Genomic DNA, 26,224 nt, shown 5'->3' on the forward strand with positions numbered 1-26,224 from the left:
CAGGAGTGCAGTGGCTCGCTCTTACCTCACTGCAGTCTCTGCCTCCCGGGTTCAAGCGATTCTCCTGCCTCAGCCTCCCGAGTAGCTGGGATTACAGGCATGCACCACCACACCTGGCTAATTTTTTTTTTTAGTAGAGACAGGGTTTCACCATGTTGGCCAGGCTGTTCCTGAACTGGCCTCAGGTGATCCGCCTGCCTCGGCCTCCCAAAGTGCTGGGATTACAGGCGTGAGCCACCACACCCAGCCTCCTGGGGTGCATTCTGCTCTGTGAGGTCATGCTGTGCCCGGCGTGTGCTGTGACCAGGAAAGAAGGGACTGAGGGAGGCCAGGTAACACAAAGCCGCCATGAGCTGCCACCACCCAGCCCGTCCTGGGGTGGGATACAGAGGATCCACATGGACTGAAGGACTGGGACTGGAAAGTCTCTTGCCTAGAAGGGCCTTCTGATGCCGCTGCCACCTGGCTACAGACCAAGGCCGGGCTTCGTCCCATCCTGGCCCTGATTCTGGCCCTGATCCTGCACCCTGGGCCCCTATGCCCTCCACCCACCGGGCCCGGGAGCTGCCAGAGCATACAGAGTTGTCCTGGTTTGAAGAAAGAAATCTTTATTAATAATCTTAATAATACTGTTAATTTGAATGGTCACACCTTGGAAGCATACAGAATGGTAAGAAAGGAAGCCCGGGGCTCGGCTGCAGTCCTGGGGATCTGGGCCGGGGAGTGAGCTGCTGCAGAAGGGTCTGGAACAGCAGAGGGATGGGGGCTCTGTACAGAGGACAAAGCCGGAGGCAGGGTGGGGGCTATGTACAACGGGAATAGAAAAGGAGAATTCCATTTCGAGAGCTTCAGTAGCTGATGCTGAATAGAAAGTGAGGTGTATTTTTAAATTTTTGACGTTTCACGAGACAGAGGAGCCGCGTCGGGAGCCTGGATTTTTTGCTGTTCGCCTTTTTCAGTGCTCCCTACCTCGAGGGGCTCCTCCCTGCCACCTGCTCTGCTCCTGCTCTGCCTGCCCGAGAGCTTGGCTGTCCTTGGTGCTGCTCCTGCCACCTGGACACCTGCCCTGGGAGCAGGGAGGGGTGGGCTCAGGCTCCCCCACCCTCTGCCCTTCCCGTGGGCCTCTGCTCTGGCTGTGTCCGTCCAGGCTCACGGCCACCGTGACTCCTAACCTTGACCTTGCGGTGCAGCCGGGCGCTGGCCCATCCCTGGGTGCCCCTGGTGGGACTGGGCTCGAAGGGCCACGGCAGGGAGGGCCAGGTCCCAGCAGGCCGCACGAGGTCGGCCTTGGTGTGCACAGACCCCGGGCCTCCTCCAGAAAGCGAGTGACATGTCCTTGGCCTCAGGGCCGGCCTGGCCACGCTCGGCGGTGTGAGGAGTGGCTCCTGGCTGGCCGGGGTGCTTTCGTTCTTCCCTGGGGTGCCCCTGAGTCCTGGAGCCAGGTCAGCCCTTTCTGTTGGAGTCGGCCCTGGGCTGTTGGACGACTTCCTCGCCAGACTGGGGGCATGGGCGGGACTGCCGAGCACGAGGGAGGTGGGACACAGAGGACGCGACACAAGGGTGACGGGGCCCAGTGAGCCCCAGGGATGAAAGCCGCCCGCACCCCCAGCCCCGCCGGCCCCGCCCCGGCCCCACTGGCCACAAAGGTAAGTCTCGTTCCAGCGCCTCCCTGCTCAGGCCGGCGCCTGCTCCGCGCTGCTGAGCCCCATGCTGCCTTGGGAGTAGGGGCCTGGGAAAGGAAGACTGGATGGCAAACAGAGCCCCCCACAGGCCCTGCAAGGGAGGCCCCTTCCCCTCCAACTTCCCCACTGCCTGAGATGGAGGGGGGCGTCCCCACTGCGCTGCCAGCCAGGGCGGGGACGAGCGACGAGGCGGGCCGTCCTGTCCCGGGGCTCCTCAGCACCCCTGCTGGCGTGCTCCCTCGCTGCGGGCGTGTGGCCGGGACGCGGGACGTGGACTCGGTTGGATGCCTCTTGGTTTGGTTGGTTTTTTTTTGTTGCTTGGATCTTAACATCTTTTTTTGTTTTTTTTTTTTTTGTTTGTTTTGTGATTTTTTTTTTTGTTTTTTGTTTGTTTGTTTGTTTTTGCCCTTCATGGTCCGAGAAGGAAACGGTGGAAGGTTTCACTACAACAGAAACAGAAAGGCAGGACTTGCAGCTTCTCAGGGGCAGGTGCGGCAGGTGTGAGGGCGACAGGCCGCATGGCATGGGGTCCCTGGCCTAAAGTCCTGGCGCCCTCACAACTGCCCCCCAGCTTCCAGGACCCTCATCTTCCAGGGCCGAGTGTGAGTGGATGCCAGGATGGGGCGCAGGCAGCCCGGGACGGGAGGAGACGGAGGTGGGCGAGACAGGGCGAGGGGAGAGGCTGGGCCAGTGCAGGCCAGAGGCAGCCTGGGTGGGACGGCGGAGGGTGAGGGTCTGGCCACGGGAGGCGGGGAGCCGGGCTCCCCACAGCAAGGGTCCGGTTGGCGGCAGGACCTCAGCCCTGGCTGGCGGGGAACCCACCCCTCCAGCTGGCCTTCCTGTCCCAGGAGCCGGCTGTGGCACACTCGGAGCCTGAGGCTACTTTTCTCTGGCATGGAGGTTCAGATCCGTGTGCCCCAGGCCAGCCCCAGGGAAGGACGACCGTGCCCATCTTGGCTGGCTTTTCCCAGGCACACCAGCGGCTGCCCGGGGCTGTGCTCAACTGAGGTCGCAGCCAGCGTCTCCCCAGGAGCGCCATGCGCCAGGCTGGCCAGTTCTAGGGCTGGGGAGGGGGCGGCCCGTGGGCCACACGGCCCTCCCTGCCTACATTCCCCCTAACGCAGGGAGGGCCTGAGCAAGGGCACATCTGCCCCTCATCGGCTCTCCTGTTGAGGACCCTTCCTTCTGGAATGTACCCCAATAAAGACATTTCAGGGACTGGGGACAGGGAGAGTAGGCTGTGCCTCTAGGACAACCCACTCCTGCCCCCACCCCGAGCAAGTCTGGCCTGGCTTCCACCCTGTGGTGCTAAGGGGCGCCCTGATGAGGGGCCGGGACACGCCTTTCCACATTGCCGTTTCTCGCAGCAGCAGTGCTGAGGAGTCTCTGGGACTGGCGTGACCACAGCAGTTTGCACACCACGGGACATGCTTGTGACTACGTCGGCAAGGATTATCTTCAATAAAATTTAATCAAAAATATTAGTTTCAGCCGAATGGGGCAAGGAGGGGTGATGGCTAGTCCTGTGGTTGGCTGGGTGGAGGCCGGCGGGAGCACCCTCAGCCGGGGACCCACACCGGGCGCCTGGAGCCCCTCCCTCCCTGCGTCAGGGCACTGTACACTAGGGCCGTGGCATGGGACTGGCTGGGTGGCTCTGGGGGAGGCCCTGCCGGGCGTTTCTGCCACTCTATGCAGCCTGGCAGTCCAGGACACGTGGCTCTTGCCCTCACAGGGTGCTACTGCTACTCCTGGCTCGGGGGCTGCCTGGTCTCCTGGCCCAGCCTGGACCCCACGGTGTGCATACCGTACCTGCATGGCTGGGGCAGTGCAACATCAACAAACGCAAAATAGGAAATCACGGTTTCAGACATACAGGAAAAACCAGGGTCAAAGACACACACACCAGCACAGGTGGGGTGGGGAGACCAGCTGGCTGGAGAGGAAAACTATGGATTTTAGAGTCGCAGAGGGCCAGCCGTGCGTGTCGCTGGCCGGGAGGGGTGCACTGTCTTCCTGGTGGCTGTGCCTGGTTTTGGGCTGTTGGGTGTGGTTTGTGAGAGGCAGTCAGTGTGAATGCTGTTAGGGGCTGGGTCTCTTGCTAGTAGGGGGTGAAGCGGCTGTACCCTCCTCGGCAGAGGCTAGCCTGCAACATCAAAGATGAAAAACAGCCAATCAGTACCGCCTTTTGAAAGAGGGGAAAAAGCAAAAAGAAAAAAAACCAAGGAAAACCAAAAAGAGAAATAGCTAAGTCTTGGGTTCGTTCCCCCTGAAGTCTTTGGGGAGAAAGGAGCTGGGTTGTCAGGTCGGCAGGAGGGCTCGGGCCTGCCTCTGTCGGGGTGGTTTGGGGCCAGTGGGAAGGGCTGTTCTGGGGTCATGGCCAGCAGCACTTCTGGGTCATGAGCTTTGAGTTGTGTCTGGCTCACGTCTCTGGGCTCAGGCCTGGCTTCTCACTGTCCTTATGCAGAGGGAGGTCCCAGCTCGAGTCCCACCTCCTCGAACCCCAGCAGGGCAGCACAGGGCATCTTCGGAGGCTTGAGGGAACTCCTGGCAGGTTCCTGGGCCTTGGCTCAAGAGCCTGGGGCCACTGAAGCTGGTTATGCTGGGAGAGGCAAGCCTTCCAGGCACAGTGCCAGAGCCTTGCTCTCTGGGGGTCCCTGGGTCCTCCCGGGCCCACCTAGGGCCCAGCCCTGTCCTGCTGGGGAGAACTGGTGTTGGGTGTTCCAGCCTCCCACGTCCTGGGCTGCCCCCAGTCACGGAGGGCTCCGAAGGAGCCTCCCACCCTCCAACCACCCAGTTTTGCCAGAAAAGGGAAGAACACGGCAAGTGTGTTGGGAAGAAAAATTGGGGAAAAAAATAGAAAATCTTAAAAATAAAAAGCGAAGACACAAGAGGGAACCCTCTGTGCATTAATGAAAGCCTTTAGCTTGCAGCTGCACGGAGGGCCTGGGCGCCGGGGGGTCGCGCCTCCATCCAGGTGGGGCTGTGCCGCGCCCCGTCAGACCCGCTCCCGTGACTGTCTGCAGCCACCACAGGCTGCTGGGGGTGTCTGAGGCTCGATAAAAATGGAAAAAGACAAAACAAAAATTGGAGGGAGTCGTCAAAACCAAGGAAGATGGGCAAGTCCATCCTGCCTCTGGAGCCCCTCCCTCCTTACTACCCCAAGATGTTTTCATCTTTGATGCTGGATGCCAAGCTAGCTAAAACCTCACAGCCCGGGGCTGGGGCCGGTGGGCACAGGAGGCAGGTGTCCGCTGGAAGCAGCTCTGGGTGCAGAGTGCGCTGCGCTGCACGTGTCGACAGCTGGCCACACACACACACATACAGACACGCCACGCCGCACACCTCCCGCCCCGCCCTCTCCACCCACAGCCCGAGGGAGGAGGCTGGGGAAGAGCAGGCAGTTTCCTCAGGACGCCAGGAAGCCCCAGGAAGCCAGGAGCCAGGGCCTGGTGAGAAGCAGCCAGTGGCCTGTGCTCCCTTCCTGGGGGAGAGGGGCTGCAGTGGTGCGGGCGGGCCGTGGGGGTGCGGCGTGGGCAGAAACAGCCCCTGGGGGGGCCTCGGGAGCCTCTGCGGGAAAGGAGAGTGGCCCTGGTTTAATTTCGGTTTTCCTGGGTGGTGGGAGTGGAGGGGACTTAACAGGACTTTATTATCATGAGAGGGTCAGGGAACTGGATCAGGCACACTGGGGTGCTTCCCAGAGGACCAGGTCTGGTGGGCCAGCCGTTCAGCCCGCTTCCCTGCAACCCAGAGTGGGCACGAGGGGCCGGCCCTCCCCTCTTCCTGACTCACATCCAGGCCGTGCTCCTTCCAAAATCTCCGGGACCAAGGCTCGGCCTCTCGCCCCAGGGCCTCGCCACCCACCCCAGCTGCAGGGCTGCACCCCGCTGTTAGGACTGGCACTCAGGGCTGGTGGGCCCGGGCTCCTTACCATGGTTCCAATGCTGTAGGTCGCCGCGGGCCCGATGGTGTGATGGTACGGGTCAGCAGCTGCGTAGACTCTGCCGTAACTGGGGAAGAGCATGGAGAGGGTGTGGGAGCGGCACGGTGACCGGCAGCAATGGCCTGCCACCTCCTTCCAGACACTGCACGGGAACCCTCCAGCCAGGCCCCATCTGCAAGGCACCCTCCCTCCTGCAAGGCCTACCCTTCTTTCTTGTTGAGAAGGAAGCTTCTGGAACACAATAGGCTATACTCTCAATATGCCCACTGAGTGCTGACCCTGACGGCGGGGGGGTGGGGAAGTGTGCTTTACTCAGTGCTGCGTGGAAGGGGTGTGGGGGAGAAGCGTCCTCACAGAGCTTGCCTGCAGCGCAAGCAAACTTCCACCCCCAAAAAGAACGGGGTGAATGCTGGGGAGGGTTTCAAGAGAAGAGAGGGAGGCTGGGCGCGGTGGCTCAAGCCTGTAATCCCAGCACTTTGGGAGGCTGAGGCGGGTGGATCACAAGGTCCACCTCGATCCACGAGGCGGGTGGATCGAGACCATCCTGGTCAACATGGTGAAACCCCGTCTCTACTAAAAATACAAAAAATTAGCTGGGCATGGCGGCACGTGCCTGTAATCCCAGCTACTCAGGAGGCTGAGGCAGAACTGCCTGAACCCAGGAGGCGGAGGTTGCGGTGAGCCGAGATCACGCCATTGCACTCCAGCCTGGGTAACAAGAGCGAAACTCCATCTCAAAAAAAAAAAAAAAAAAAAAAAGAGAGAAGAGAGGGATGGCCAGTGGGAGGGACCAAGGATGCTGCCCTCAAGAACATGACACTGGTCCCACACAACTTTCCTTTCGCCAGTTCGTCTGTGCAGGGAACTCAGCTCCTTAGAGGACAGGGCTGGGCCATGGCGCCCTGTACACACACAGACTTGACACGGAGATGGAGCCAGTGACTGCTGGGAGGGAGGGGTTGCAAGCAGTCCCCAGGCCAGAGCGGTGGAGCGCAGCAGCCAACAGGCCAGAAGCCCAAGGGGAAAGGCACTAGGCTAAGCTGCCCAGGGAGGAAGCACTCAAGCATCTGCCCCCGAGACAGCCATGGTGGGCGTGGGGGCGGGGGCTAGGAATTCAGAGATGCTGTCTGCTACCTGGAGTTTCCACAGCCTCCCCATGGGACAAGCAGGAAGTGACTGAAGTCAGGAGCTCACTGGCTCGAGGGCCACACTCAGCCCTGCTCCCGTCCTGACCCTGCCCCCACCGGCCCCAGAAAGGTGGGTTACACCTCCTGCCTGTCTGGGCCCAGCCCCACAAGGGATCCTTGTCCATCTTTTGCCCACCCCGCTCTGGCCCCTGGCCTTACCTGTCGCTGTAGGCTGCTGCCGCTGCAGCGGGCTGAGCATATCTGTAGGCTGCATAGCCTCCCTGCAGGGTAAGTGGGAGGAGAGACAGCAGAGGGGCTTAGTGAGGCTCCCCAGGGAAGGGGTGAGTGGGGCCAGAGTCAGACCCTATGCGGGTAGGGCCTGGGAGGGATGCAGACCTTCCAGCCTCCCAGCCTCGGCCAGGGAGCGGGCAGGTGGTGCTTGGCCTGGGCCCCTTGCTCCCTAACGCCGATCTGAGGACTGCAGGTGGCCAGGTGGTGCAGTGCGGGGCGAGGCAGGTCTGCCTTCCATTCATTCACTCATTCATTCACACACCCATCTGTGCACTCCAACACACTAGCAGGCACCGATAACCCATCTGGCTGCGTGCTAGGCCTTGGCACAGAAGAGGGGCCCACAGACCTGCCACCAGGCCAGTGAGGCCTGACTTGGATGCTGAGGGGCTGGGAGAACCCACAGTGCCCTGGATGGCGTCCTGGACGCCAGGAAGGGTCAAGGGCAAAGGGAAGAACAGGATGTGAGCTCTGTCCCGGCCTCAGATGAGCAGGTAACTGCCCAGGACTGAAGGGTGACTGGGTACAAGGGGTGGGACCGTTGGTGAATCTGAGCCAGAAGCAGCAGCAGGTGCTGCCCCATGAAGGAGGAGAGAGGCTAACAGACTTCCATCAAGGTGGCTAAGACCACAGCACAGGCACGCAGGGGCCCTGCCTCCCGGCCCCTCTCAAAGCCCGTCCTGGACATGGGTCCTTTAGGGGGCTCACTCCCTGACCACAGGGACGTGGCAGAGTTCCACTACCCCCATCATATGAACCCTTGCCAATGGGAAGATGCCTTCAGCTTACAGGGCTGCTGGGAGACCCATTAACTGCTCCATTGATGGACACAGGCCACCAGACTGCGCTGTGCTGGGGTTCCCAGGAACGCCATGCTCTGGGCAGACATGGCGCCCACGCCCTCGCGGCTTCAAGGGTGGGGTGAGATGGGAGGAGCGGGGAGATGCTGACTTCTCACTGAGACAAACAGAAGGCCTGACCCCACCCACCCCTCCCCTCGGGGCTGCACTTACATAAATCTCAGCACCATAAAATCCATCCTGATACACGACCCTGGAAGCAAACGGACAAGAAAGTGGTGGGAACGCTGGAGAGGTGGGGTAGGCCGGCTCCGGTGTCTGCTGAGGAGGGAGGGGGCACGGTGCCAGCCCCGCCCATGGGACTGGCATTTTAACAAGCGTTTGCTCCAGTGCCCTGTTTTGGTATAACAATAGAGTAACACCCTTGCTGATCAGCTCCTTTCTCCCACAAACCCCGGGGCCCATGGCCCACCCGACCCCAGGCAGCTGTGCCCTCCCTTTCGGTGGTGGAGGGCACCAGACCCCAGGGAATGGGACTGAGAGGGCTCAGAGAAGCCCCTCGCTCAACTCAAGGGTGGACAACACCCCCATTAAAGCATCCGGACAAGGTTCTGGGGCTCTGAAAGTCCCCGTAAATGCCAGGGACCTTGGCAATGCCTGCCGTGATGGGCCTGGGGGTGACGGTAATGGAGGCAGTTGCAGGGCTGCGTTCTGGGGGCTCCCATGACCCCTCCTCCCCAGGTCTGGAAAGGCTGCCCAGCCCCTCGCACTGTGCAGGGCCGCCCCAGCTCCCTCCTCCCCGCCCTCCACGCCTCTCCAGCTGGCCCAGGTACTCACGCTCCGTAAGTCGGGATGGGGGGCGGGGGCGGCGCAGCCCGAAACGTATTATACACAGCCCGGCCCCGGCCCCGAAGATGTGCGCCCCGGTAGGCAACGGCTGTGCCGGTGGTGGGGTAGGGGAAACCCGTCACTGCAGGAAAGGGGGCCCGAGACACGTGTGAGAGGCACGGCGGGGGGCCCCCTGGCCCCGCCCGTCGGGGCCCTGGAGCCCCTGGAGCCCCACGGGGCCAATTGGCTGGTGTCATCCCGTTCCGGCCCCGCCCCAGCCTTTACCTGCATAGAATTCAGGCCCATAGACTGCGCCGACCACTGGATTTAGCTTCCAGCCTAAAACAGAAGCACAGAGACTAGTCACTGCCTTCCGACCCTTTTCCCACCAAAACCTATGCCTGGGCACCCCAGCGACACCAGTGGAGCCCTTGGGAACACCCCCTGTGCCAGGCCCTCTTCCCACCCAGACCCAACAAGTGCTGGGTTCAAAACACCAGGGCCTGCTGGTTCCTTCCGCCTGAGGCTCTGTTAGGATTCTTTCCAAATTGTGGTCCTCCCCAGCCTGCCCCTGAGCTAGCCTCAGCCCTTGGCATCATCCCCAGAAGCCTGGGGTACCCACCTCCCAGAAGAGAACTGGGGACGGGAAGTGGAACTTGTCATCTACCTGCCCGCGTCCAAAGCTGGAATGAGGGTTTCTGGAGTCAGACTCAGCACCGCCCCACCCTCCGAGCTCCGGTGGCCAGACGCTGCAGGAAAGGCCTTGGCCTCTGCCCACAGCCTCTCCCCACTCCCCTCCCGCCAGTGCTGGGTCCGGCTCTCCCTTTCCTCCCATCCTCATCTTTCCCCTGAGCAGCTGTCTGGGAGGGTGGCGTGGGAAGCAGGTGGAGGAGGAAAGGGCGTTTGCACTGAGGATAAGAGAATGGCTGCTTTTCCTCAATGCTCTGTGTGAACCACATGGACTGTCTGAAACCCACTGGGTCCTCACCGCCCAATGAGCCATCACACCCTCCCCATTTTGCAGATGAAGAAACAGAGGCCTGGCGAGGCACAGCAACCTCCCGTCACCAGCCGGGGAGTGGCAGAGCCAGGGATCCCAGCCTGCAGCCCCCAGCCAGACCCATGTTCCTGGCCACGCGCTGGGTCCCAGGCTGTCATCTACATCCCAGCCTCTCCCTTCCTGCAGGTAGGCTGGTCTTCCTCTCCCATGGGGGACCCAGGAGCAGGGCTAAGGCCTGCTCCACCTGGTGGCCTCTGCGGGGGAAACCAGCTGCCTTGGAGCGGTTCGGGCTCCAGGCATTCTGACAGGCTAAGCAGGAGGGCTTCTTGTGAGTCCCATGCCTCACCCCTCCTCAGTGGACCCAGGTCTTATCTTTGCAGTGTGCCCTGTGAGCCCAGCTCCTTGTCCCTTTGCACCGGGTGGGGAGGAACAGCAGGGACCGGAGCCCACTAATTAGCTGGGGAGATCTATCTGGAGAGGGTGGCGATGGCCCCAGGCCACGTGTGAGCCTCTGACTGATTCCACCAACCCCACTGCAGGACAGGCAGACCGGAGGCAGTGAGGGCGGAGCAGCGAGGTCTGTTCCTCCCTCAGGTCAACTCTTCACCCCACCCTGCATCCCCGGCCACCAACACATGACCTTGTGTCTGGACATCACTGTTGGGACTTTGGAATCTTCAGGAGGGAAGAAACTTTTTTTTTTTTTTTTCCTCTGGGGCGGAGTGGGGGACAGGGTCTTGCTTTGTTGCCCAGGCTGGAGGGCAGTGGATAATCACTGCTCACTGCAGCCTCGACTTCCTGGGCTCAAGCGATCCTCCTACCTCAGCCTCCCGAGTAGCTGGAGCCATAGGTGGCTGCCACCACACTCCCAGCTAATTAAAAACATTATCTGTAGAGACAGGGTCTCCCTATGTTGTTGAGGCTGGTTTTGAAGTCCTGGGCTCAAGGGATCCTGCCACCGTAACCACCCAAGTGCTGGGATTACAGGTGTGAGCCACCACTTCAGGCTGAAAGAAACGTTTTGTTTTACGGGAAAACCTCCAGCCCCAAGAGCTGACTCTTCTTACTAGAAGGTCCAGGATGGAACAGAGTCCTGGAGACCCTGAACCCCAAGCCCAGGCTCCCCCAGGCTCCATCCAGTGGCTCTTCTGGGTCCACTCTGGGTGAGTGGCACTTGAGGCTCTATGTCTGCCTCACATGGCCCTGGGCACCTTGACCTGTTCCTTCTGGCTTCCTGGGTGCCCTCACCTGCCAATTCTAGCTTTCTGGGGCCTCCACCTGTCTCTGCTGGCTCCGTTTCAGTGTCTGGACCCCAGATGGCAGAGGCAGCCTGAGACTTACCTGGACGGCCTCCGTTTCTAACATACATAGTTAACACCTGGGCAAGCCTGGTGAGTCTGTTTTCTACAGTGGAAACCTCTGCCCCCAACTGACGAGCTTTAGAGTGCTGAAGCCAAGTCACGCTGCACTCAGGCCACCAGAGCCCATGGGCTGGCTTTGGTGACAACCTACGGAGAACCCAGGGCCATCCCACTGCAGGCCTCCGTGCCCAGGCTGACGAAGACATTGAGATGAAACGCTTCTTGCTGCAACGGTGGGCAGAGGTTGCCAACTCCCTCCGTTCCCTGATGTCCCCCTGGCGTTGGTTCCGTGCCTCTCATGAGCCGCACAGCCCAAGGCCTCAGGGATGGGTCAGTTCTGAAGTCCGTGCTTCCCTGAATTATCATTTCTGCCCAGATAGCGGTAGGTGTGGCTCTTGGGTGCAGAGTGGGCAGCTGGTTCCAGAGATTTTGCAGCCCTGCTGGTTGATCACCTGTATCCAGTAAAAATGTCTACTGCTTTTACCTCCTGTGCCAAGTGCCAGATCACAGAAGAGTCACACCTAGGAAGCACTCGGGATGCTTTCAAAGCGGGAGCTCGCTCATTTTTTTTTTTTTTTTTTGAGATGGGAGTCTCGCTCTGTTGCCCAAGCTGGAGTACAATGGCACGATCTCAGTTCATTGCAGCCTCCGCCTCCCGAATTCAAGCAATCCTGTCTCTACCTCCTGAGTAGCTGGGATTATGGGCATGTGCCACCATGCCTGGCTACCTTTTATATTTTTAGTAGAGACGGGGTTTCACGATGTTGGTCAGGCTGGTCTCAAATTCCCGACCTCAGGTGATCCATTTGCCTTGGCCTCCCAAAGTGCTGGGATTACAGGCATGAGCCACGGCACCTGGCCTGCATTCCCAAGTTTTTAAAAAGCACTTGAGATGTGTAAGTCCTCAGAAAAGCAGGGTATGAGGCCGGGAGAATCAAGTCTAATTTGGGCCAGGCCAGAGTCCCGGTCCCACGCCAGCACCAGACACCAGGAGAAGAGCTGGGGAGAGAGATGGTGCATCCGGCGGTCCCGTCCAGGCTTCTGTGCTGGTCCCCACCTGACTCCACGTGTGGCCTATCACACGGGGCCATGAGAGGCCGGGAGTGAGCAGTCTGAGAGTCCATGCTGGCAGGGAGATCCATCCTGTCTAGGAGCAGTGCTGAGGCTTTTCAGGGGTCCGAGTGGGAAGCTGCTTGCTGTCAAGAATGAGAGAAGGCCCCAGCGCACACCTGCTCCACTCAAAGCAGGCCCCTCGCCTGATGGAGAGATTTGCAGCGGCCACCAGCGGTCCCTCTACCTCTCCAGAGCCAGCATGTAGCATCGGCAGATCCGTCTCCAAGGAAGACTGGCCACCTCCGTTTGCAGTGTGGTGTGCACACGCAGGATTCCTCAGTTTACCCACGCATGCTGTGGACAGCAGGGCTCAGCCTGGGGTCTCGGTGCCCCCACCCACCTCACAAAGCCCCAGGAAGGCAGTTGTGTGATCACATCCCACACAATCTGAGCACCTCCTCACTGGGCCCTTGCTCATGGCGCTTAGAGATATCACGTGTTGTTGAACCGCTCTAGGGGGTGGTGTCACTCTTCCTGTCTTGCAGATGAAGAAACTGGAACTCGGGTCTAGAAGCACAGCCAAGGCCTCCCGTGCCCCCGCTGCCCTCCCTGAGCCTGCCTACAACTGTGAATCGGTACAGCAGGTTTCAGCACGGGGGCCTTCGAACTCAGGGTCCTGGGAGGAAGGAAGTCCTAATCCAGGAAGGTCATGCTGTCCCACTGTACCAGATGCCGGCGTGTGAGGCCTCCGGGGCCACACAAGACTCCAGGTATGGCTGATTGTATGGGGCCAGCAGCGGGGTGGGTGGCCCCCAGCTCTCCCTTCTGCCTTCTCCGCCCCACCCACTTCCGACGGGGCAAAGCGGCAGCCCGGGAGCTTGGCCACTGGGGGTGGCGGCTGCCTAGAATCCAGGAAGGTCAGCCCACCGCAGCCTCAGCTCCCCCAGGGCCTCCGTCCTGCCCAGTGATCCCGGCAGCCTCCTGCCCCTTACCGTTGGTGTAGGGGTTCCCCGTCTTCTTATTGGTCATAACTCGGGCCGTGGCATTATTGACCTGTCCAGAGATGGAAGAGAGACGGAGAGGGCGGATTAGCCTCCTGCTGCCTGCCATCCAGAGCCTTGGTCCCCACTGCTCCCAGCACGGGCTAAAGCCCCGCCTGGCCCAGGACCCCAGACCCAGGCCTGCTGGCCTGTGTTCCTCACACGGCTATTCCCATAAACCCAGCCCCAGGCTCCCAGGCACCCTGGGATGGCGGGAGAAGCTCCCTGGTGGACTCTCCATAAAGTGCTCTCTGACCAGAACCAGCTAAGAGGCTGGCCTCCGGGATGCCCTCTGCTCCCTGAGGATGCCAAGGCCCACCTAGTCACGGGAACCAAGATGGCTACATGCCCCTCCTGGATGATGCACCCTCCCCCGAGGCCAGAGTCCTCAATGCTGCAGAACACAGAGCTCTGCCATGGGGCCTGAGTGCCCCAGGAGGACGAGACTGCCAGGGAGGGGGCTCTGGGCACACAAGCCACCTGTTTTCCACACATAAGCCCCGGTGAGGCTGTCTGGGGCAGCCTGGGATGGAGAGGATGGGGCGTGTGTGGAAGGGAGTTCAGAATAGCAAAGGTGATGGGCCCCAGGAAGGGGTCCGGGCTCTTCTGCCTCCCCTACATCCTCAGTGTGAGCCCTGAGGGCATGGGGCTGCAGCCTGGCTGAGCTAGCGCTGTCTGGTCTGGAAACCTCCTCTCAGGCCTTCACCGCCTGCCCGAGGGCTCTGCCTTGGTGCCTGGCCCGGCCCTCCTCCAGCCACCCTCTGGCTGCCCTGCCTACTGGGGGACCCAGCTCCGGACACCCAGGCCGCAGCAAGGGAACACAGCCCATTGGCACTCTGGGCCTCCAGGGAGCGCGGAAGAAGGGGACAGAGCGGGGTGGGTGTCAGGGAGGGACCCAGCGCCCCTCTCCCTGCTCCTCCTCGGGGCCGGGTCCCTTCCTCTGCCCTGGCCATTGCCGATGCCGACTCTGCTTCTACCCAAACGAGGGGTGGAGTGGGGCCCAGGTTGGGCCAGCTGCAGGGCCCGGGCCGGGCCACGTGGGGATGGGCTGGGGAGAGCCGCCGCTCCACGGTGGGCAGGGTCTGGGGATTAATGCCTCCTTGGCAGGGTGGGCTGGCCATGGTCCTCGAAGCTGCTGAGCCCCAAATACAGGATTTCTGGGGCTCCTCCAGTGTCTGGTTGGGGACAGGGCATCTCCCAGAAAAAGGAGGGAAGAGGCAGGGAAAAGGGCACCTCGGTGAGCCTGAAGGGGTGACAGGTGACAGGGCTCAGCAGGCACCAGTGACCCTGGCCTAGTGTGCCCCTCCTCCCGCCCCAGGGGACCCTGGCCAGGCTCTGCGAAGGGCGCGGCAGTGGCGGGGTGGTCGGCTGGGGGAGTGGGGGAGGTGGGCGATCTCGGGGCATCCCTGCCGCAGCACACTTATCTGAGCACCTCAATTTTCCGTCCCTCTACGATCGTCCCATTCAGCTTCTCCCGGGCTCGGTCAGCATCTGAGCTAGTTTCAAAAGTTACAAACCCAAAACCCTGTGAGCAGAGGAGAGGGAAGGACAGGCACGGAGAGGAGGACACAGGGAGAGGAAGAGGCGGAAGAGGAGGAGTGGGTGGGGACCAGGGGGAGGGGGGGAGAGAGAGAGAGAGAGAGGGGGTTGAGTCAGGTGAGTTGAGGCAGAGACGCAGGCAGCCCAGAGGTCTGTCGTGGGGCCACCGGCAGGATGCCAGGAGGGGTACGGGCCCCGGGAGGGCAGCTGCTGGCCTGGCCTGAGCCCAGCCTGAGCGGACCGCCTGGCATCTCCAAAGGGTCAGGCCAAAGCCACGTAAGAGACGCTACCTGACCACGGGCCAGGCCTGCCCCCTGAACCCCACCTCGGGGTGGGGGGCCCAGGCTGGGCTTCAGGACCTGCAGGGGCAGCCCACCCGCCTCCACCCTCAGAGCCCAGGGTGGAGGGTCGTGCCTTCCCGGAAGGGGAGCAGGGCTTGTCTCCGCTGGCCACCCTCCCCAGCGGGCCCTCTCTGTAGCCCCTCCCTCAAGCCTCAAGGCCAGTGGTCCCCTGGGGTGAGCAGTTAGTGGGGTGGGACCCGGGCGCAGGGGCCCAGGGCTCTGGGGTGCAGGCAAGAGGTCCTGGTGGCTCAGAAAGAAAAAGCAGCAGCGGCAGCAACGACACAGACAGCTGGGGTGGGGTGGGGCGGGGTGGAAGAGCGGGGAATACAAGCACCCGTGTCGCTCAGGGGTCCTCGGGCGTGAAGCTCTCCAGGAAGGAAACGCACATTTCACACGTTAGCCTGGCGGGACCTACAGCCGGCGCGGTAAGGCGGCAGCTCCGTGCGGCACCCACCTTGGAGCCCCGCTCGTTAAAGATGATCTCCACGTCTAAGATTCTTCCGAATTGCTGCAGAGACAGAGAGAGGGAGCGGGGCAGACAGGAAAGGAAGGTCAAGATCGGGCCCGGCCTGTGCTTGGCCCGGGGCTCCCAGCTTGGGAGAGGAGCCCCGGGACCCCCTTCCACCTCTGGCCACGGAGCGGCTGGGACTTGGCCAGTTGGACAGGGTGATGGTGGGGAGGGGGGGCTCAAGGCGTCACTCAGAGGGTCCTTGGTGTGGCGTGGGGGCAGGGGCGGCTCTCCCAGCCTCTCCTGGAGGCCCATGTCTCCCTTCCATCTTGGGGAGCTTTTCCTGCTGGGACACTGCCTCCAGCTGCCAGCTGGGGATGGGCATATCACCAGTGACCCCCTCCTCGCCCTTCCGGGACTTGGCCACTTGGAGAGGGCTACGGTGGGGATAGCGTACCCAAGGCATTACCACCCCCACCCCCAACTCACACTAAAGGTCTGCTGAGAGATCCTTCTCCAAAGGAAGCGGAGGAGGAGAGGGAGGGACATGAGTCCCCAGAAGGGACAAAGTCCCACAGAGAAGGGGAAGTGCTGGGGTCAGGAACTGGAGGTTGAGGCCACGGGGGAGTAGGACCCCTGGTTGGGAAATGAGACCCTCAGGCCTCCCTGAGATGGGAAGGAGGTTGGGCAGGGGCAAAAAGGGGCGGAGGGCATGAGAGGAAGAGGCAGGTGGAGGGAGAGCCTGCTCAGGCCCCTGGGACCCTGCACAGCCTGTCTCGGGGCTGTGCTGGCGTGGGGTGCTGAGCAGCAGTGACCTGGACCCAGGCCCTCCTGTGCAGGACGTGAGGGCCAGTGGGGCCAGGATGCTCCGCTGCCTTCTTCCCACCCGTTGTTGGCCACAGTCCCCATGGGACAGCCCTGTCTCTCTCACAGGTACTGAGACCACAAGCCTGTGGACGGCTGGCCGGGACAACAGCTCTGAGGTCCCCAGGGCCTGTCCTGAAGCCTACAGTGCAGGCAGCTGATGGGGGTTTCCCAGCCACCTCCACACAGCCCTGGAGGCATGAGGCGCGGAGGGCAGCAAGGCCAGTGAGACCAGACAGCTATGAAATCCCAACTCTGCCAGGTGCTGGAGAGGGAAATAGTAACCCCCGTCCTGCAGGGACCCGGGGAGCTGACGGGGGATGGTGCCCCTGTCCTGTAGAGACCCGGGGAGCTGACGGGGGATGGTGCCCCTGTCCTGCAGGGACTGAGTGAGTGTATGTAAACAGGCCCCCTGCAGGGGGCATCCAGCCAGGGCCCAAAATGCCACCCACTGAGGGCATCCAGCCAGAGCCCCAAAATGTCAGCTGCTCTTAAGGGGCAGCCCCAGGCCCAGAGAAATGTGGCTGCCTGCCCAGGACCCAGGGTCGAGAAGGGGCAGAGTCCTTACCATCTGATGATTCTAGGTCATGCCAGCCCCCCAGTGAGTCTAAGCCTCAAATCCAACCAGGCTCCTGAGATGGGAAGTGGACTTCTGGGGGTCACATCAGGGGGGCAGGTGGAGGGGGACTTCTCCACCCTGGGGCTGCCTGAGGTGCCTCCAGTCTGCCTGGCAAACCCCAGTTGGGTCAGGGTGGCATGAGGAAAGGGGCTGGGATTCAGAAGTCAGAGGCTGCCTACCTGTGCAGCAGAGGTGGGTGGGCGCAGCGGCAGGCCGGAGGGGGAGTTTGGAGGGAGGGAGAAAACCCGGCCAGGCCGCGTGGTCCTCTGTGGCTGGGGCAGGCCCGGGAGCCAGGCTGAGCTGCCTGGCTGCTGCTGCTCACCCCCCCCACCCCCCACTTGAACGCAGCCCCAGCACCACAGGCATCAGCACCTGCCGGGCGCATTCAAGTCCAATAACCAAGTAACCCAGGACCCAAGGGCGGCCCTGCACATTCTCACACTGACCCCGCCCGGGCTGAGGCCTGCGGTGGAACACCTGGAGTCCAGGAGAGGCCTCCCTTCCCATGCACTGCACGCCGCTCCCAAGCTCCCACCTGGGGGCCCGGGGGACGCAGGCCCGGAGAGGTTGATGCCTGGCCTCCAGGCACACGGGACAGGCCAGGGCTGGGGCCGCTGCTCTGTGGGAGGCTGAGCTGCCCCTCCAGGTACCCTCCGATGAGAAGCCAGAATGTGGGAACTGGGCAGTCATAACCAAACTGGGTGCCAGGCCCAAAGTTACTCTATTAAACCCCTGAGGTCAGGTGGTGTGGGGGCCACGGGTGGATTTCCAGCCGGGTACAGGAGGGGTGGGGTTTGAGGGGCAGCAACAACAGATTCCCCAACCCCTCAGCCTGAGGCCTTCCTCTGCCCTGCCACCCTCCCAGCACGTTCAGGTCAGGGCGGGGCTGGGCTCGGGAGGAAGGCATCCTGGCACCCTCCCAGCACGTTCAGGTCAGGGCGGGGCTGCGCTCAGGAGGAAGGCATCCTGGGGCCTGGGAGGCTCCCTGCACCGTGGGAGGCAGGAAGCCCGGGGAGCAAGCGTGGGCAGTAAGGCAGGGCCCGTGGGCACCACCCTGGAGCTGGGGCGCGTGTGGAGGGCAGCATGGGCGGGGCCGCACACACTCACCCCGAACATTTGCCGCAAGTCGGGGTCCCTGAACCGGAAGGGGATGTTGGAGACGTGGAGCCGCTTGGGCTGCCGCTTCTCTGCAGGGTCGGAGGGCTGGAGCGGCTGGCTGTCCGTCTGTGCTGCCTCGTCTGTCTGCTGCAGGGAGGGGACGGCTGTGGAGGCTGCCTCCCGCGTGCAGGGCTGCCCATGCCCTCCGCCAACGGGAGTGGAGGGTGTCAGGGCCAGATTCTCCCCACCGCTCTGGGCTTCTCCCGTCCCTGGGCTGGGATCCTTGGCAGAATCGGGGCAGATGGTTCCCACGAAACACCGCACAAGAGCACCTCAGACAGAGAGGCCCCACCTCCCAGCCTTTGCCCACACCAGGCCAGGGAGGCCGCCTCCCTCCCTCGGCCCAGGGCAAGATCTCCTGGCCTGCTCTGTTCTCTGCTCCCACGGCCCAGGTCTCTCAGCCCCACTGACGACTCAAGGCAGTTCTGGGAGCCCGAGGGCCGCGCTGGCTCTCAAGCGCCGACGAGGCGCGGAGAAAGATGTCAGCGGGCCTGAGGGTCCAGCTATCCGCAGGTGCTGCCCCTCCGCCCCCGCCAGGCTCCTCCTCATTCCAGCTGCTGCCACCACTCAGAACCTTTAAGGGTCACCTCCAGAAGCGTCTCCCAAGGGAGGGGGCGGCCGAGTCCGTCCTTTATGACCAGTCCCCATCTGGGCCCAAACACAGGTGGGGAAATGGGCTCCCGAAGACTTGGGGCTCAGGAAATAAAAGCTCCCCCAGCCCCCAGCTCCCGGGGAGAAGACGGGGGTGCCGCCCGAGGCCGTGCAGTGCGGCCTGTGCGAGGCTCTTCCTGCGTGGTCTTCAAGTGGACTGGCCACGAGCTCACGGCAAGGCTGGCCTTTAGCCGGGCTCGCTCCCAGCTGCATCCACGGGGCAGGAACTCCGGGTGTGCGACAGGCGCTTCATTCACCGGCGGGGTGGAGGCACGGGTGACTGTCCGGGGTGGCCGTGGGCTCACCGCCACCTGGGCCCAGGCCTGAGGTGCTCTACAGGCCAGTCCCGTGGGTGCAGCCAGACCGCAGGGGCCAGCCTCGAAGGCCGTTTTCCCTCTCGGCCCACTGGCAAGGCAGTGGATGGCACAGAAGCACCAGGGTGCAGGAGAGGCCCTCTGCGGACAGGCACAGACGGGTGCACGCCCCCGCTCCCACGGGGTGCTCTGGAGGGGCTCTCCGCGTCCCCGCTTCCGCCAGCTCCTGGAGCTCCGCTGCCCACGGGAACAGCAGGCTGACCATGTACCTGTTACTGGCTTCCTCCGCCTCCCCGCCTCAATGCCATGCTGCCCCTTATGAGTTTTGTGAGATCATCCCCCAAACACACCCTTTGCGATTGAATCCTTGGCTCTGGGCTTCCTGACGCTCCCGGGGGACAGTGGGAAGCCACACATGGAGACCCCTCCTCGGAGGCCAACTGGCTTCTGAGACAGGGTATCAGTCGAGTCGAAGGTAGGAGGGTCTTGGCCCCAGCCACCCGGATCCTTTCCAGAGCAGTGGTAGAAAAGGCTGGGTCCCTTAGAGGCCTACACTGCAGCCCTACAAATGGAAGGCTGGTGGCCTGGTCTCCCATGTGGCCTGCAGAGCAGAGGCAGCCAGCCCAGGAGCAGGAGGGGAAAAGGCGAGACGAGAGGCCCCAGAGAGCCATTCCCACGCATCTCCAGCCAGGCAAAGCACCTGGCTGCCGAAGCCACTTTCCGGCTGGCATCTGTCGCGGGCAACCAAGGAGTGCTGAGTCAGGACGCTGAGCAGGGAGCCTGGGGTCACAGTGCCCGAGGCCTCATCCCGTGGCACAGGAAATGGAGCCCAGAGGAGCAGAGCCTTGCCAAGGTCACACTACAGCTACGTGGCCAGAGCTTGGTCCCTTGAGTCCTGTCTGAGTGGCTGTCCGGCTGTCACTAACTCTTGCACAGCCACCTTGGTTATCCTTTCTGGAAGGACAGGCCACTCCCCTGCATTTCTGCATGTGGCCAGGAGGCCTCTGACCACTCTCCAGGGCAGCAGGTGCCCCTAGGTGACCAGAAAGGAAGTTGCCACTTCCTGGGCTGCTCAGGGAGGTGGAGGGCCCAACTTCCCCCGTACCGAAGCTTCTTCCCTGGCGACAGCCCCTAGTTCTGGCAGTGGGGCAGGCAGGGAGTGGGGTCCAGAGGGCTGCAGGATTGCGGGGCGGCTGTGTCCATGTCCCTGATGCAGCTCTGTCCCCTGCGTTGAGAAGTGAGGAAGTGGCACGTATCTCACAGCAGGGAACCACCGCCCTGGTGCTCACCTGGGCATGCGCTGAGGGCCCCGTCTCAGCAGACTGGCCATGTGCTGTGCTGACCCAATTCCGACAAGTGTGTTCCCAAGGCGTGAGCCTGCGTGGGTGGATCCCCCATCTCTCTTGGGACCCCAAGAGGCGGAAAGCAGCAATGGTTCTTGGAGAACAGGAGCCTTCGGGCTTGGAGAAGGTGGGTGGTTGCTCCTTAGGGTTCCCTGACAGGTGCCACCCCCATCAGTGGGGGCTGGATTTTGGCATGGAGGCATCTGTGGTGGGCACAGCTGGCAGGGCCAGGAGGGTGGATGACAGACGTCCGGAGCTCCTGGTCTGGCTGGCATCCGGCCCCCAGGAGTGGCAACACAGGGCAGCTGACTCTGGCTCCACAGGGGCATGCGGGGGGTTCCTCCATCCAAGCCTGGGGACCTCGACACACCCAGCAGCCAGCTTCCCAGTTCTGCTACCGTCTGCTTTGGTCCCAAGCTTTCTTGCAGAAAGCAAGCCCGTGCTAGACCCCTGGAGGGGACGACCTCACCCCCGAACCAAGGTGAGACTGTCCAGGAATCCGCTGATCCTTATGGAGGTCTGAACCCACCCTCTAGTCCGACAGGCACGGCTCTTTCCTCCTAGGTGGACGGGGACTCGCCCCGTGCCCTCTGCTGCTCTTGGGTACAGGTGACTGAGTCATCCCAGCCTGGTTGGGGGCACACAGCTCTGGCCTCGGAGCAGCAGAGGGCGGCGCTCAGCATGCTGGGGCGGCCACGTCAGCGGGAACTGTCCCACGCCCACCCAGGGGAGCTGGGTCACCCACCCAAAGCTTTACAGGGGAGCAGCCGAGGGTGAGGTGGGAGGAGTGGGGTAATGGGGTGTGAGTGGGAGAAGCCATGAGTAGGGCCAGGACACAGGTCAGTGAGCAGCCCCTCTGCCCTTGCTTGCCCAGCTCAGCCCTGGGCAGAAGGCAAGTGGGTCCCATGGCTGTGAAACTGGCTGGTGTGCGAAGCCCCGAGCATGAGTGCACAAGGGCTGCCCCGGGCCGGGGCTCTCCTCCCACAGATGCCAGCAGTCCAGCAGCCTCCGCCGCTTTCCAACCTTTCTCGGGGGCTTTCCTTTCCCCACTTTTTTTTTTTTTAAAGCCATCTTTGCCTCTGGTTCTCAAATGCAGGGAAAGAGAAAACATCTTCCCTCCCCGCTGGCCTGGAGGTCCTGATTCTGCATCCTTCCCAGCTCTGTCCTGGCCCAATCATTATGGATGTCCCCCCAGCCCATTCAAGTTCACGGTGGGGGTCTAGATGCCACAAGTATCTCTCACTCTCCATATCCTGAGGAGCCTGCACCCACTTTCGCCTGGGCCCCCAAGCTTGGCACAGTGAAAGGCAAAGGGAATGAGCTCTCGGCGGGGGCTGGTGGGCACAGGCAGACCCTGCACAGCAGGTGGGACCTGGTGGCTGTGTTGGCATGGAGCCAAGCGGTGTGGCGTGGCCCAAGATGAACCAGCGTTTGGAAATCCCTTCCACTGTAGCGCCGTCTCTTCTCATTCCTCCAGAGACCTCCTGGGCACTCAGGCAAGGACCTGATTTGGTGAGCCTCCGGTGGGCGGCCAGTCACCCTTGGAGGAGGGGTTCTCCATGTGTGGTCTCAAGCCATCTACTGGGGTGTCTTCTTCAGCCCCTCCTCAGGTGGAACGATGGGCTCCCACGTGGCATTTGAAGGACACAGGATTCTGAGCCCCGCTGCTGGCCTCTGTACTTGTGGCATGGGCAGCCGACTGCCTCCTCGTCCGCTCCCAACCCTTGCCTGGGTAGGGGCTTCAAAGCTGAGCCTCACTGTGGTGCGGCTTTGGCGACCAAAGCCTCCTCTCTTCTGCCTTTCTCACGTCAGCCGCCAGCCACGGCCCCCCCCTCACCCCTTCCATAAGCCGAGAGCCAAGATCACAGTGACTGAGGGCTGCGGCTCCTGGCGGAGGAGAGAGGGCCTTGAGCAGGACGGTGAGGCAGCAGTTACAGATGACGTGGCCCAAGCGGAAGATCGGGGAAAGCGTGGGAGCTTCCGAGAGGAGGCTCAGGCCCGACGGATGGCAGAGAGGACAGAGGTTCATCCTGGGGCTGCAGGTCACCAGGCAGAGAGGCCTCCGGGGACCTGAGTGAGTGAAGCCAGAGGTGCAGAGCCCAGATCCCCAGTGGGCAGTGGGGCAGGAACTGGCCCCTCAGGCATCAGGCCCTTCCGACCCGAGGGAGTTCCCCTCTGGCAGATGGAGGAGCCCACGTGGGCTCTGGAAAACACTGGTCTCATCCCGTCTCCCTTTCCAGGCTGAGTCTCCACAGTGACCCTCTTGCTTTGTCTGGCATTTTCTTTTTCAAGATGGAGTTTCCCTCTTGCCACGGGCTGGAGTACAATGGTACAATCTCGGCTCACCACAACCTCCGCCTCCCGGGTTCAAGTGATTCTCCTGCCTCAGCCTCCCTAGCAGCTGGGATTACAGGCGTGCACCATCACGTCCGACTAATTTTCTATTTTTAGTAGAGACAGGGTTTCTCCATGTGGGTCAGGCTGGTCTTGAACTCCCGACCTCAGGTGATCCGCCTGCCTCAGCCTCCATGCTGGGATTATAGGTGTGAGTCCAGTTGTCTGGCATTTTCTATCCATATGCTAATCTCTCCCTCTCTTTTTCCTCGGAGTCTCACTTTGTTGCCCAGGCTGGAGTGCAGCGGTGCAATCTCAGCTCACTGCAACCTCCACCTCCTGGGTTCATGCCATTCTCTTGCCTCAGCCTCCCGAGCAGCTGGAATTATAGGTGCAGATCACCACGCCTGGATAATTTTTGTATTTCTGTAGACATGGGTTCCACCATGTTGGTCAGGCTAGTCTCCAACTCCTGACTTCAAGTGATCCGCTCACCTTGGCCTTCCAAAGTGCTGGGATTACGAGCGTGAGCCAGTGTGTCTGGCCCATGCTAGTCTCTTAGCAAAATGAGGGTCACTTGGGCATAAAAACAGGGTGTGACCCCCAAGGGCCCACAGTGCTGGCACGTCCGTGACCCTGAGTGAATAAGTAACTGCTCCAGATGGTGACCCCCGCCAGGGAACACAGACCCTGGGGTGGCTCAGGGTAGTGAGATGGGGTCCCTGGTCCTTCTGGAGCCCCTTATCGTACTCCATACCCTGTGCTGCTTTTGTCCAGAGAAGGCAGGTGACTTCGTGGTGAGAGGTGAGAGCAGTAGAGCCTGCATTCGGATGCGGGTGGTTCTTGTTGCATTTCCCTTCCCATCATGGAAGAGGAGAGACGCCCCTGCCCCACTAGGAAGGAGCCTCCATATTTCCGGATGGTGGAAAGAGGTGTCCTGCTCAGAGGGGAGGAGGCTTCCCGGGGAATGACGCAGCTAGAAAGCCACTGGAGGTGGTCGGGACTCACCCGAGGACGTTGAGGCTACACCAATCAGCAGGTGCTCTGCCTTCTGTAGAAGTCTCAGTGTCGGTGAGGGTCCAGTGGCTCCCAGGAACCCTGTTTCTCTCTGCAGGGTCAGCTGTGCCCCTGTGACTCGGGGTTGGGGGTGCATCCCACCTGGGTGGTGGCGGTGTCATGAAAGGCCCCGAGTTGGCTGAACATGGACTTCCCACTGATTCCTGGCGGGAAACCCTCCAGAGGGCGGGAGCAGCAGGGAGAGGCCTCGTGGTTTCAGAAATTCCAGGAAAGCCTTTCCCGGGCTAGGGCCCAAAGTGCCTGAGGGCCCTGGGGTGGAGGAGACAGGGAGGCAGAGGCTCGGGGAATGGGGGCACGGGGCACTGCCCTCTCCCAGACGCCATCAGCCGCAGGTCCTAGATGCAACGGGGTGCCTGTGGGGGCCCTGGACCCGGACAGGAGCCTGCTGTCTAGTGGCCAGCTCTGCCACAGCTACCAGGAGGGCGGGTGATATGGGGGCTGGACAGGCATCCCGAGTTTCCCCTTTGCATTGGCCAGGGCCACACCTCCTGCCAGGGCAGCTCATGTGCGCCAGCAGAAGGAAGTCCTCCTGGGGGAGAGGGCAGGAAGCTCCGGTGGCCTGGGCGGCGTCTGGGTCCAGGGAGTGTCTGGGGGTTGCAAGCCCTGACCTGGTGCCAACCTGGGCAGCAGGCTCTTGGGGGGGGGATTCCTTGGGTGGCGCTTTGTGGATGGTGGGGAAAGAAGAGACCAGGGCACTTGGTGGCTGCATGGGCCCTTGAGTGCCCCAGGAGCTCAGGGAGACTCTGACTTAGGCTGGTCTGGATCAAAGCTCCGAGCTCACCCCACTTCCTATCCTGAAGCTCTAGACCCCAATACCAGTCTGCTTGGGGCAGGGCCAAGGGGAGGCTGGAGTGAGCTGAACAGGCCCTGCTGAGACCACAGGACAGGGCCTGGGGACACCAGAGCCCGCACAGAAGTGTTTGGCCTTCAGTTTCGAGTGCCGGGCAGCCTCCAGGAGGAAGCGGCTCCTGGAATCTAAAACACACTCTCCAGCTGCCTTCCAAGGTAGGAAGGCTCTACTTGAACAAACACTCCAAGGGTGGAGGGCGCACGGCCGCTGAGGCTGCCCACGTCTTCATTCTTCATTGGGCACCACGCCGAGGCGGCCTGGGTGCAGGTCATGGAGAATGACTCTCGCCTCTGAGTCCCTGGATGAAAGATCTGCAGACCATGACCCTGAACTCTGCCAGACCTGAGAGACCCTAGCCTGAAGAAAGGAAGGTCAAAGCCGGCCGTCTGTCCCCCCGGGCTCTGGGTGCTCCCCGCCCGGGCACGCTCCCTGGGAGGCTCCGGAGGCTGGCGGCTGAGCAGCGGGACTCCCATCCTCCTAGTCGGGGAGCACTTCGTCGGGATGCAGCGTTCGCCTTTGCAGCAGCTGCTGCTCCCTCGGATTCTGTCCACGGTCCGTGGACTCTCATGGGCGAGCCAGGCCCAAGACAGCCTCCCTTCTGACTTTCCCATCCGTGCATGGCAGGAACCGGGGGACAGGGCTGGGTCCTTCTCCTCTGTATCCTCGGTGCCAGTTCAGTGCCTGGCACATAGCAGGTGCCTGGCAAACGTCTGCTGAGTGAAGGAAGACTTTACATGTGTCCCGGTAGGCTGTGTCTGGGGGCCCAGGCATCCAGGAGGCGTCTGTTCTCGGTTCTGTTGCTCAGTTCGAGTGCTAGGTCCATCCCCACTCTGTTACCTGTGCATCTGACCCTCCTGCTTCCGGCTTTCTCCCGGGACAAACCCCTGGGTCTCAACATGAGAGACACCTCATTGGTCCCTAAGGTCAGAGATACGAGCAGACGAGCTGTGTCTATCGGAGTCCGTGAGAAAGAGACCCCGCCTGCTCCAGACGCGCTCGTTTACGCTGAACCCACCCTGGCTCTTGGGATCATCTCCTTCTTTTCTAAGCACACACAAGGTGTCGGTTTGATAAACAGAACCAGGGCAGCTGGGGAAGTATGGCTTGGCCCCCGCTTCTACCACCCTAGGGCCTGGCCATTTCCATGTGTGGCCTGTGGCTGTAGGAACCCTAGGGAGACATTCAGGATGCTGGGGAGCTGGAAAGGCTGATGGCCTCGGGGCCGACTCAGGCTGGGCAGGGCTCCAAGCAGGGAGGAAGGGCACCGGCTGGGTGCCAGGTGAGGGTCAGGTCCAGCCTAGGAGGCGGCTGGGGGGCCTCTTCTGCAGAGGGCCTGGGTGACGCTGGAGGAAGCCTCTGCCCGTGCATGCACCGAGGGAAGGCTCCTATCTGGACCCACGAAGCATGTTGGGAGCCAGGCTGGACTGCAGGAGGCTGAGGGAACAGTTGGGAGGGGACCACCATTGGGAGCCGCCAGGGCGGTACCACTCCCAGGCAGTGCAGAGAGCTCTGGCTTCCTGCCCAGCCCCACCAGCTAGCACAGCCAGCAGCTGGGACGGGGCCA

At 62.0% G+C, this 26,224-nt stretch overlaps 1 protein-coding gene across 5 annotated transcripts in view; it reads right to left on the reverse strand.

Annotated features, from left to right (window-relative positions):
• Window positions 1–588: 588 nt before the first annotated feature.
• RBFOX3 (RNA binding fox-1 homolog 3) overlaps window positions 589–26,224 on the reverse strand; it is a 93,085-nt gene continuing 67,449 nt past the window's right edge. The window contains exons 3-12 of one of the 5 annotated variants that reach the window (XM_074389026.1): window positions 18,041–18,178; window positions 15,457–15,510; window positions 14,555–14,647; window positions 13,075–13,135; window positions 8,954–9,007; window positions 8,678–8,810; window positions 8,054–8,234; window positions 6,969–7,030; window positions 5,611–5,689; window positions 589–2,125 (exon numbers count right to left, since the gene is read on the reverse strand). In XM_074389026.1, coding sequence (XP_074245127.1) covers window positions 2,123–2,125; window positions 5,611–5,689; window positions 6,969–7,030; window positions 8,054–8,234; window positions 8,678–8,810; window positions 8,954–9,007; window positions 13,075–13,135; window positions 14,555–14,647; window positions 15,457–15,510; window positions 18,041–18,178 — 858 coding nt within the window. In that variant the 3' untranslated portion in view covers window positions 589–2,122. Of the gene's footprint in view, window positions 3,826–5,610; window positions 5,690–6,968; window positions 7,031–8,053; window positions 8,235–8,677; window positions 8,811–8,953; window positions 9,008–13,074; window positions 13,136–14,554; window positions 14,648–15,456; window positions 15,511–18,040; window positions 18,179–26,224 lie in introns of all 5 variants that reach the window. The other 4 variants (XM_074389028.1, XM_074389025.1, XM_074389027.1 and 1 more) reach the window with 4 other exon arrangements.

Source organism: Saimiri boliviensis, chromosome 17 (genome assembly GCF_048565385.1).
Source record: "Saimiri boliviensis isolate mSaiBol1 chromosome 17, mSaiBol1.pri, whole genome shotgun sequence".
NCBI classification, from domain to species: domain Eukaryota; kingdom Metazoa; phylum Chordata; class Mammalia; order Primates; family Cebidae; genus Saimiri; species Saimiri boliviensis.